This window comes from Pseudorasbora parva, chromosome 21 (assembly GCF_024679245.1).
Source record: "Pseudorasbora parva isolate DD20220531a chromosome 21, ASM2467924v1, whole genome shotgun sequence".
Taxonomy (NCBI): Eukaryota; Metazoa; Chordata; class Actinopteri; order Cypriniformes; family Gobionidae; genus Pseudorasbora; species Pseudorasbora parva.
In genome coordinates this window covers 2,138,631-2,151,483 of record NC_090192.1, presented here as the reverse complement: position 1 = coordinate 2,151,483, position 12,853 = coordinate 2,138,631, and the positions used below count along the sequence as shown (strand labels likewise).

Below are 12,853 nucleotides of genomic sequence, written 5' to 3'. Positions count from 1 at the left end.
CGCCCACTGACGTCTGATTTACATTAACTCCTTCCACTGATGTCTGATTGGCCCAGACAAAATTATGGAAGTTTAGGTAAGGCGTGTAGCAGGAATCAAATCTGCTGAAGGTGATGAATTAGGTCTTCGTGGATATTGATTTGTCGTAGCTTTTTTTCCCCTTCTTCCTCTCGTGGGTGTGTGTGGTAAAGCAGTGCTGTTTTATCATATCACACACATTTGAGTGTGTTAAAGTGAGACAAGTAATGCAAGTACACAAGTAAAAAAAAACATTGTTCTAGTGGTTTTTGAATATTTTAATCCAAAAATCTTACATATTGTGCCTTTAAAACCGCAGTGGACCAAAGACGGTGTCAAAAACACGGATTTAAATCGCTAGTGTGTCTGGCGGCACAAACTACCCTGTGACCAATCACGTCAAAGTGTGATCGTTAATGAGTGGATCTCTGGGCGGGGGCTGGTGAGTGAAGGCGGGGCTAATTTGCATATTCATAGAATCGTGAATACTAAATGAGGCAAGGGTATAGAGTTACAGTTCAGCTATTTTAAAGCATGAAGATTTTTTTAAATATGAAAAACGTTTTAAGTATGTAATTTTGGTGATCAAAGATAAAATTATTGCCTACAGGGGCACATTAATAAGCTATCAATATTTATTAATTAACAGATAACCGAGTGTAAGAATGTTTAATTGGCTTTATTATGCATTAATATATTTTCCTACACATTATATAGTAAGCTATGGGCATTTTAAATGAATATCATTCGTATACTTCAGTTTAATCAGTTTGGGGGATTTCGAGGGAGGACTGTATTTGTCCTAATGTGCCTTTTGCCGAACTTTTCACATCACATATCAGAATGGAAATGACATTATTTTCAATAAATATTAAGAAAATATTTGAAAAGTGGAAATAAAGTGTGGTTAATAAAAGAGTGTTTATAGGTGCAGTGAGAGCTTAATTGTTCCAATAAGGAATCAGTTATTAAATAATGTTAATAAATGTAATAATGTATATAATATATTTTAATATAATAATATAATAATGTTAATAAATTCAATATTGATTCACTACTAAATTAAATGTTTTTGTTTATGCATCACACTGCCTCCGCCAGCTCGCCTTCTTCCCATAGTGCATCCTGGGGCCATGTGTTCCCCAGGTAAGCCACACACACACACACACACACCCGGCCATCCACGTGATGTAAAAGAACACGTGATTCCTCAGACCAGGCCACCTTCTTCCATTGCTCCGGGGTCCAGTTCTGATGCTCACAGGCCACTGTTGGTGCTTTCGGTGGGGTCAGGGGTCAGAGGTCACCCTGACTGGTCAGCGGCTATGCCGCCCCATACGCCTCAAACTGAGCTGCTCTGTGTATTCTGACAGCTTTCTATCAGAACCAGCATTAACTTCTGGAGCAGTTTGAGCTCCAGTAGCTCGTCTGTTTGATCGGACCCCACGGGCCAGCCTTCGCTCCCCACGTGCATCAATGAGCCTTGGCCGCCCATGACCCTGTGGCCGGTTCTCCACTGGTCCTTCCTTGGAGCACTTTTGATAGATACTGACCACTGCAGACCGGGAACAGCCCACAAGAGCTGCAGTTTTGGAGATGCTCTGACCCAGTCGTCTAGCCGTCACAATCTGGCCAAACTCGCTCAAATCCTTACGCTTGCCCATTTCTCCTGCTTCACACACATCAACTCTGAGGACAATGTTCACTTGCTGCCTAATATATCCCACCCACTAACAGGTGATAAATATTGTGTGGTATCACAACCCAAATAGTATCTGCCACTATTTATAAGTGTATGGAGCTCTGTTTTTGGGGCCCCAACGCGCCCCCTAGAGGAGGACTCCGCGTGTGCAGTCCGCTCAAGTATTATCCATTGATATTTTCTTTCCAACGCGGAACTCCGAGCATCATCCTGTGGCTCAGCCAACCCGCAGTCAGGCCGTACGGAGCGCACTCAGTGTTGGCCACGTCCCCGGGCCACGTCGCGCTGCTCTCGCCATCTTTCAGTCGGGAAAAGCCGTCTTTATAGCGCTGTTGATCCGCACTCATCTCAACAACACATTCACCCGATCCAAAACCATGAACATCTTCAGACTGACGGGGGATCTGTCCCATTTAGCCGCCATCATTATCCTGCTGATGAAGATATGGAAAACCAGGTCGTGTGCAGGTGGGAAGCGCGCGCGACAGACGCAGTGTGTTGTGTTTGTGATTCAGTGTGTGTGTGTGTGTGTGTGTGTGTGTGCTTCACATTTGGTGAATGTCTGTTCGGCTGGTTTGTGTATAGCAGCTGATCCGCTCATAAACTCATGCACTAGGCCTCATGTGTGTGAATTACACTGAAGGATGATTCTTCTGGCGTGTTGGTGTTTAATGAGAGTTGTTTGTGTTTTTAATGCACGTTTGTGAGTTGCATCACTCCAAAGGCAGATCTAGAACCAAAGGTTTTGGTTGCATGGTATGATTTGGACAAAGTGAATGTTATAAACCTGTTTAACTTTGGAGTTTTGCACTCTGTGTGTGTGTGTGTGTGTGTGATTAGGCTGTAGATAACTTCATTCATCCTGATTGCATGCTCTGACCTGTGACGTGGCAGCAGGATGTAATTAGTATATTATTTATTTTACATCATCAGTCACTGTAATGAGCTAATTTTGCATGAACTCTACATTTGTGCATGCTTTATCAGCGTTATGGACGTGATATGGGGTGTAAATGAGACTGAAGTGTGTGTGGTTGATGTTTGTTTTTCAGGAATATCTGGGAAGAGTCAGATTCTGTTTGCCTTGGTGTTCACCACTCGCTATCTGGACCTTCTCACAGCCTTTATTTCCTTCTACAACTCCATCATGAAGGTGAATCTGAGCAGTTCATCCTCACACAGAAAACATGCCTGTGTGTCTTTCCCATTGTGGGAGATGCTGGTACAGGAAGATGAAAAATGAATGGCTAACCGGAGTTAGTTGACTCTAGATATGGATGTGTATGAACTAAAACATGTTTTAAAGTGTGATTTGAGCTGAAGAAGGAACACATGTGTTGCAGTTACTGTCAGGTTTTATTGCTGATGTCACTGAAGCATAATCTTGTCAAATTATTTTTGTCAGATATGATGAGCTGTACTTAATATCTGACTATTACAGAAAATCTGTCAGTAAAGTGACGTGTGTGTGTATGTGTCTATGTGTGTGTGTGTATATATATATATATATATATATATATATATATATATATATATCTCTATCGTGGTTGTGTAATAACATACAAACACTGACTTAATATGTATATTGTAATATGTTTATTATATAAATTAATATGCATCATTCTGATGTGAATATTGTCTAGTACCATGATATGTTTATATAATTTTTATTTTTTATTTTTCCACAACAATTTATATCATATTTTATATCATTATATTATTTATATAACTCACACAATATTCACATCAAAATGAGGCATATTAATTGAAATTTAAATAATAAACATTCGGAAAAAACTATTAAATCATGTTCAGTTAAAAATAGAGCAATATTGTTAAAAATCCAAAATGCATGGATATATGTATATATTATGTGTTTGTGTTTTATATATACACAAACACACATACACACACAAAAAAGTGTGTGTGTGTATATATATATATATATAATATTGTTTGTGCTATAATTAAATCTATTGATTTAAAAAAAATGAATCAGCCTTATATTCCCTAGTTGCTAATGAGTATTTTCCGACATAATTACTTAATTTTATTATTTTTCTCATTTCGTCATATACTTAGACATGATTACACACTTCATCATGGCTGATTTGTAGATTGTACCCCAGAGAAATTTGCTCTTTTTTCTATTTCTCACATTTCCCATTAATTTCCTATGGAAATGTCATTTCTGACCAATTTACTCTTTCCAATCATATCCACGTTAGTTTTGTGTGTTCATATAGTAAGTGCCACAAAAGTCACCCAATTTCCAATGTACAAAAATGTGTTAAAAATGCCCGAGGGTTGAAGGAGTTTTTCTTGTAACGTTGTTTTGTTGCGTGTTCCCCATGTAGATCATCTATATCGCTTGTGCCTATGCCACGGTTTACCTGATATACGCCAAGTTCAAGGCCACGTATGACGGCAACCACGACACTTTCAGGGTGGAGTTCCTGGTTGTCCCGGTCGGAGGCCTGGCGTTCCTCGTCAACCACGACTTCTCTCCTTTGGAGGTGAGAGAGAGCAAAAGCACACTCGTGTGTGTGTGTGTGTGTGTGTGTGTGTGTGTGTGTGTGTGTGTGTGTGTGTGTGTGTGTGTGTGTGTGTGTGTTCACACTAGGGGTGTGAACCAGCACTGGTCTCACGGTTCGGTTTGATTACGATTATCATGCCATCGATTCGGTTCTATTCGATATCACGATTCACTGTATCCTCATGTATACAATGTTGTCAGTCAGATATATGAACTGAACCTTTAATTTGACCTGCTGAAAGAGAACACACTTCTTACATGTATCAAACAAAACTCAAGTGTGAGCACAGAAGACAACAGGAGCATTTAGAGCAAATACACACAATACTAAAAGTCACTTTAAGAGGTGGTCTGAGCCGCCTTACAGTCAAAACTAAAGTCTAAATGCTTCTGGTTGTTGAAACCACATATGTAAAAAATAAATAAATAAATAAACGTATGAGAGCGTGTTTGTAGGCTATATGACGTTTTATCCAGATATGACGGTGCATCACCACAGACGAGTATCTCTTCATTAAGCCGACGCACAAACTACCGCAAATGAAAGCGAGAGTAAAGTCGCTCAACACACACTCATCTTCATTAAAGTGCAGAAACTGAATGATCTTACAGTGTGTGTCCGCTCTCACTCATATTACGGTCTTTGATTGTGAAATGATCTGATGATTAATAAAACGCAGCTCATATCTGTTGTTTTCGGTGACGTGAACTCCATTAAATCTGCATATAGTGCGGGAACTGAACAGATTATATCCGTTTTGCGGAGACACATTTATGAGCCCAAAGTGTAAATGAAATCGTTTTGATAAATCAGATAGCTTTGATTTACACACAGCACGTGTGTGTGTGTGTGTGTGTGTGTGTGTGTGTGTGTGTGTGTGTGTGTGTGTGTGTTCTCCAGGTCGTTCATTAAAGCCGAAATGTGCACAGATGTCGACTTTTAAAGTTGTTGGAGCATTTTAATCACTCGTACTCGCGTCTCGCCTCGCTCTGCCATTGTGTGAACCGCGACAAAACACGTGAGTGACAAATAACATTATAGGTGACGTCAGTAACATTATAACCGGTTATGGTCTATTACTGAACCGATAACGAACCGTCCTCCCAATGCATCGACGAAACGATTAATTTCGACACCCCTATTACTCATCCAGCTGGTGTGAGACACTGAAAGCCAGCGACCCGTCAAAATAAAAGCTTGATTTATCATTTGGAAATTAAGCAATTAAGATTTAAATGTTGGTATTGTAATTTTGCAGTTAAAAAAACGTATCACTCAATGTCGTGTTATTACCAGTGTTGGGAGTAATGTATTACAAGTAACACATGCTAAATAATCAGATTACTTTGTTTCAAGTAACTATTAAAGTAATGGATTACACTTCGGATTACAAGTTGACGTAGTTACATTGCACTAACTCAAATAAGTACTTCGACAGCCCTAGTTCACTGGCTGAAAGCTCGTTCCTCGTCAACCATGACTTCTCTCCTTTGGAGGTGAGAGAGAGCAAAACGTGTGTGTGTGGGCATGTTTTTGTGACATATGAGGACACAAATGTGTATAATGCCATGGGTATGACACAGGTATTACAGGAGAGGGTGAAATATGAGGACATTACCCATGGCCCCACTTTACAAAAGGCTTATAAATCACACAGGAGGAGTTTTTATGAGAAAGTAAAAATGCAGAATGTTTCCTGTGATGGGTAGGTTTAGGGGCAGTGTGTGTGTGTGTGTGTGTGTGTGTGTGTGTGTGTGTGTGTGTGTGTGTGTGTGTGTGTGTGTGTTCCTTGTTTGGCAATACTTGTGAGGGCGCAAATATCCTCACTTACATAGTAAAATATGAAATAAACTCACTAGTGAGGACATTTGACTGGTCCTCACTAGTTAAAAAGGCTTATAAATCGACCAAAACAATTTTTTATTTAAATCTATTGTTTTACACATGTTTCTGTGATGGGTTTAGGGTTATCCCTCTGGGAAGTTTAGAGTTAGAGGATGAGTTAGGGGAAAGAAAGTAAATTAACCTGATATAAAATCAATGGAAGTCTATGTAATGTCCTCACTAATATAGTGAAACAAACGTGTGTGTGTATCGCTCACGTTTCCGTCTTCGTTCCAGATCCTGTGGACGTTCTCCATCTATCTGGAGTCGGTGGCCATCCTTCCTCAGCTGTTCATGATCAGTAAGACCGGCGAGGCCGAGACCATCACCACACACTACCTGTTCTTCCTCGGCCTGTATCGCGCTCTGTATCTTATCAACTGGATCTGGCGCTTCTACTTCGAAGGCTTCTTCGACATGATCGCCATCGTCGCCGGCGTCGTGCAGACAATCCTCTACTGTGACTTCTTTTATCTATACGTAACAAAAGGTGAGTGTTTGTTAGGATTTATGCTTTAAAAACCCTGTGTGTGTACTTATTAGTGCGACAGGTTTTGAACTAGCACTAAATTAGGGATATATTGGCCAGGATATCAGTGTGTGTGTGTGTGTGTGTGTATGTATATATATATATAAATGATCTGCCAATGGGGTGAGAAAAATAATTGTATTTCTGTTTGGGACGGAAACAAGATTATTTTTCTCACCCCATTGGCAGATCATTTTGCCTGTTTTAAGTAAAAACTCACTTAATTTTGATTTTATTTTCAATACAACAAGAAAATATGTCGTTTAACTTATATAGTGAATGCATCTTGATTTAAGAATTGTTAGATATTTAGACTAGATACAAGATGAAATTACTGAGTAAGAAGAGCATTTTTTGCAGTGAAAACCCTCAGTTTGTACTTATTAGTGCAAATGCTTTTGAAATTGCATTAAATTGGGGATATATTGACCAGGATATCAGTATCAGCCGATATATATGTTACAATTTATAATAATTATCGTTATTGGTCCAATAAGAAATTTCGTCCGATATATTAAAGCCAATAAATAATGTAATATTTCCTTCAGCTGAGACACATGATGGTTATGAATTGCTTGAAATATGATTGAAATCACTTAAAAAAGGAAATTACAGTAAACATGAGCATGCCTGTCATATTGGAGACATGAAATCATAATGAGAATATTATTATTGTGTGTTTGGGACATGGATTTAATGGTGAGACTTGTTTTTGTAATCATACTCTCAGAAATTATTAAAAAAAATTGGATTTAGATTTATCGGCCGATATATCGGTTATCGGCTTTCAAATATAAACCTTTAGTGGGCAAATGTTCATATCGGTGCATCACTACTGAGAATATAACTGAAAAGAAAAAAAGCTTTTCTGTGATTTAAACTGCTAAATTTGAAGTCCACTGCCACATTTATTTCACAATCAAAGGCAATGATGAAACATCCCTCACACGAATCAGTGGAAACACCCGTCTCAGGCTGTTGTTTCTATATTAAAGGCACAATATGTAATTTTTCTCTCTTACTCAACACAAAGGCGTGTCTTGACTCTTGAGTGGGCGGAGCTTTTATTCTGCCACGAGCGCTTCCGATTCCTCCGCTCTTGTGTGTGTGTGTGTAACGCAGCGCTGTTTTATCATATCACACACATCTGTGTTAAAGTGATGTTATAATGCTACTATGAGACACTTGTTCACACTGCAGTGAGCGAGATCATATTAGGCGGTAAAACATGGCACTCTGTGCGGTAAATCAACAACACCAGATTTAAACAATAAGACTGTGTTGAGCTGGAGAACAATCATTAGTTTCTGTCCATCAATGATCCAAACAGAGTCTAATAAAACACATCAGATATTAAAGCGGCGCTAGTGTTGCCATGGTTACTACACAATAACACCGGAGGGTAACCCGGGGGTGATGTCACTGATAGGAGACACACACACACACACACACACACACACACACACACACACACACACACACACACACACACACACACAGGCTGTGTCCTGGTTAAAATCAGTTTTCTCTGGATTTAAACATTCTTGGAAACATTTGGGATAATGTGCACAAGTCAAAAAAATATACAACACTGTTCTGGTGGATATTCTAATCCAAAAACGTGCATTTTATCCCTTTAAGCACAGTAAAATACTTCACTGTCCACTTCTGAGTGGCATTATAACATCACTTTAACACTCAGATGTATAAGATATGATAAAACAGCACTGCGTTACACACACACACGAGCAGAAGAAGCAAAAGCGCTCGCGGCAGAATAAAAGCTCCGCCCACTCAAGAGTCAAGACACGCCTTTGTGTTGAGTACGAGACAAAAAATTGCATATTGTGCCTTACTTGGGTATTTTTTGTGTCCCAAGCCTCTGTTAATTTTGTTCAGGAACCAACACGTCACAATATTCCTCATTATAATAATTAATGTGCAGAATAAAGGGGCAGAGCCTGATTGAGTTTGATAGTAGTGTGTTGAAACTGGCGGTTTGAGAAATGTCCCGCCAACCAATCAGAGCACAGTGTGCTTTTCTGAAGGAGGGGCTTCATAGAGACAGGAAGTAAACAGAGTTACTGACAGACTGGGAAGAGAGGAGCCGCAACAATGGAGAATATGAGGAAATAATAAGCAGGAAAACCTGTTCAAAGAGCATAATAATGATTGACGGTTAGGGTGACCATCCGTCCCACTTTGCGTTGTACCGCACAGCATTTTCTCCCCCTATCCCGCATGCGGCATATTGGAAAAATGTCCCGCATTTTCATCAGTCTGTTGGTTTTTAATTATCATATTAAGAAAACGAGCATGTGTTCTTTTGCCTTTTTAAGAAACCATTTTATTTATGCTTTTTGGGGCGTAGCTTTTCACCTATATTAAACAGCGCTGTGTCGATTTTGTATCTCTCCCAAATAAACAACAAATTAAATGAATAAGACTGGGCTAGGACATATGGTGAGGCCGATAGATGGGGAGACCGAAAGAAGGTTTTGCAGTCTTTTCTGTTTCACATGGAGGAGAATTCGTTAGGCATCACAGCACATGCAAATCACACAAGATCACACCCTAACCCTAACACACAAGAAAAGGCAACTGCAGAAAGAACTATCCTAATTTCATGTTGTTTTATATTTTATTTGTTCATTTTGTTGCTGGATTTTAATTGGATAGAATTAGACATGTTATGTTATATTGTGATGTAATGGCATTTTTATCAGATGAAAGGCAGAATACAAATGTTATCATTAAAGGGTTAGTTCACTCAAAAATGAAATGTCTGTCATTAACTCCTCTCCTCTAATGTCGCTCCACACCCGTAAGACCTCCGTTCATCTTCACACACAGTTTAAGATATTTTATATTTAGTCCGAGAGCGTATGCAAGTGTATGCACACTATACTGTCCATGTCCAGAAAGGGAATAAAAACATCATCACAGTAGTCCATATGAGACATCAGTGGGTTAATTAGAGTCTCTTGAAGCATCCAAAATACATTTGGGTCCAAAAATAACAAAAACTACGACTTTATTTAGCATTGGCTTCTCTTCCGATCAATGATTCGGATCGCGTGACAAACTGCTGATATCACGTGACATTGGCGATCCGAATCATTGATCTTTTCATTGATTCATGGCCGTTTGATTCTTTATTTGAGGAACACGGAAGAGAAGCCAATGCTGAATAAAGTCGTAGTTTTTGTTATTTTTGGACCCAAATGTATTTCTGATGCTTCAAGAGACTCTAATTAACCCACTGATGTCTCATATAGACTACTGTGATGATGTTTTTATTCCCTTTCTGGACATGGACAGTATAGTGTGCATACACTTGCATACGCTCTCAGACTAAATATAAAATATCTTAAACTGTGTGTGAAGATGAACGGAGGTCTTACGGGTGTGGAGCGACATTAGGGAGACGAGTTAATGACAGACATTTCATTTTTGGCTGAACTAAGCCTTTAAGTTAGACATTATATAACAGATTCAGGTTATGTTTTAGTGTTGTGACATGTCCCACACAAACTTAGTAATAGTCCCGCATTTGGTTTGTTTGGTCACCCTATTGACATGTGTCTCTCTCCAGTGTTGAAAGGAAAGAAGCTGAGTCTGCCAGCATAAGGGCCACAGACAGGAGGGCCGCGGGACGCTGAGGACGAGCGAGATGCCTGAGACGGAGTGCGAAAGATGGCCATTCCTGGTCAAATCAGGAGCTCCGGATTCAAGCCCAGGCTGTACCATGGCTTTTCGGATTCCTGTTTTATGCATCTTGTCTTACCCTTTTTTTATTATTCTGTATAAAAGAAAGTTTTCTACATGAAACGTGTACTTTGATTTGACCGAAGGCATCATAAACGAGCTGAAATTGCCTCACCGGGGCAATGCTAACAGTCAGGGACTGATTCTTATGATGAATATTGATTTTGTTTGTAAGAGTATTTTCAATCTGATTAAATGTACATGTTTTCAAGAAGATTAAGGGAGTGTTTGTTGCTCCGTAGGATAAAATTGAATGGATTTTTTTGTTTTTGCTGGATTTCTTAATGCAATAATCCTTTGTTAAAAAAGGCCAGTCACAATCTAGTGGTTCCCCAAAACCACTGGTCTAATTGGGTTCAAATGGCACAATTTCAATGTTTGAAAGATGGAAAATTTCAAATTTGTACTTTTAAAACAGCTCAACACTTGGGAAGCGCCACTGTCTGTCAGCGTACAGTATTGACACTGCCTTTATCACTGTAAATGGCTTCTTGAAGAACCAAAAAATAAACCATACAAAGATTATTATGCCCATTTACACGTTATTTTTCTGAAACTTCACCATCAGTTTGATTGCTTTACGTTTTTTTTTCTTTGTGTGCTTTTTTTAATTGGTGTAAAATGATAACGTGAACTCACGGCCAAATATTAATCACTTGTGACCAGTATTACTATATTACTATCAAAAATGCAAATTGGTGAGGTGTTTATTTTATTTGTGATTTATAAGATGTTTTATGGAGAGAACCATAAGCAGACCACTTTTAAAAATCTCAATAATAATCACTTTATTTTAAAACCAGAGGTGTTCGGTTTGCTTTTAAACTCAGATTTTGCATGGTGATACAGCCTTAAATAAAGATTTAATGGGAAACGCTGCTTGTTTTGAAAATTTAATGCCATTTTGTTTTGATTTATAAAGCACATCGTCATCAACACGAAAAACAGAACCTTTTATTAAAGCAAAAATCTTGTCCTGTGGCGTTTGCATTGATGTCAACAAATCGTTGTTTTGATTCGGATCTTTTTAATGAATCGGTTCACGAATCAACCTGATCTCCGAGAATCTCTTCCGTTGAAGTGACAATTGGGTCCCCCATGAAATCTGGTTATGCTGTTATAATTCTGTGATAAAGACCATTTATGTCTGTGTACAGCTGATAAACTAGCATAGCATACAGACGAGCGATTAGCCCGATAGCTTAGTATAAACACATTTGCATATAGCCTACCATAGCCTATTCCCAATCATTTTTTTATGTAATTATGTGTTAAATTAGGTGTTAAATGTCCAGATATTTCAGTTATAAATAACAAAAAATGTATGATGTTCAATTACTCACTTAATAATCTATTGTACAGTTAATCAAGTGTAATACATTACGTGGTTTTATGCACTAATGTGTTTTCGTACATGTTATATAGTAAGCTATGTGTATTTTAAATTAAAGGTGCAATATGTAAGTTTTTAGATTAAACTATCCAACTAGAACTGTTATATATTTTGTTGAATTGTGTACATCCAAATTTCCAACAAAGTTTAAATCCAGAGAAATAAGCGATTTTAACCAGGACACGGCCCGTGTGTGTGTGTGCGGCGCGTGTCTCCTATCAGTGACATCACCCCCGGGTTACCCTCCGGTGTTATTGTGTAGTAACCATGGCAACACTAGCGCCACTTTAATATCTGGTGTGCTTTATTAGACACTGTTTGGATCATTGATGGACAGAAACTAATGATTGTTCTCCAGCTCAACACAGTTTTATTGTTTAAATCTGGTGCTGTTGATTTACCGCAAAGAGTACCATGTTTTACCGCCTAATATGATCTCACTCACCGCAGTGCGAACAAGTGTCTCATAGTAGCGCAGAGTAGCATTATAACATCACTTTAATACAAAAACAGCACTGCTTTGTGCCACATACGCACGCATGAGGGGAAGAAGCGGAAGCCCTCACGGCCGAATAGAGCTCTGCAAAAATAGTGTATCATCAGAAAATAAACGACCTATAGTGGCAAAAAATTACATATTGGGCCTTTAAGTGTTAAATGTCCAGACTCCAGACATTTCAGATGTAAATAAAACTAATTTCCGATTTTGAGAGAGGATCTGACTGTGCACACGTCCGATTACAACTGAAAACCAACGATTTGACTGAAGGCGTGGAAGGTAAGTTATAATATTATTTTCGATTTTGCACAATTTATATAAATGTATATATATATATATATATATATATATATATATATATATATATATATATATATATATAAAACAAGTAATTTTTTTTTTTTTTGTTACTTTAGATGTCACTATTGCCTTATTGTAACGCAAGGAATCGCAGTTTTTTTTTTTTTTCACTGGTCCTTTAAAAACGAACGGAACTTCCAGTACGGAACTACTTTGCTGGCGA

General features: G+C 38.5%; 1 protein-coding gene across 1 annotated transcript; it reads left to right on the top strand.

Moving 5' to 3' along the window:
• The first annotated feature begins 1,911 nt into the window (after window positions 1-1,911).
• Window positions 1,912-10,963, top strand: kdelr2b (KDEL endoplasmic reticulum protein retention receptor 2b). The gene is made up of 5 exons (XM_067430754.1): window positions 1,912-2,188; window positions 2,773-2,873; window positions 4,078-4,236; window positions 6,379-6,631; window positions 10,266-10,963. The coding sequence occupies exons 1-5, from the start codon at window positions 2,098-2,100 to the stop codon at window positions 10,298-10,300; spliced, it is 639 nt and encodes a 212-aa protein (XP_067286855.1). The 5' UTR covers window positions 1,912-2,097; the 3' UTR covers window positions 10,301-10,963.
• Window positions 10,964-12,853: the final 1,890 nt, after the last annotated feature.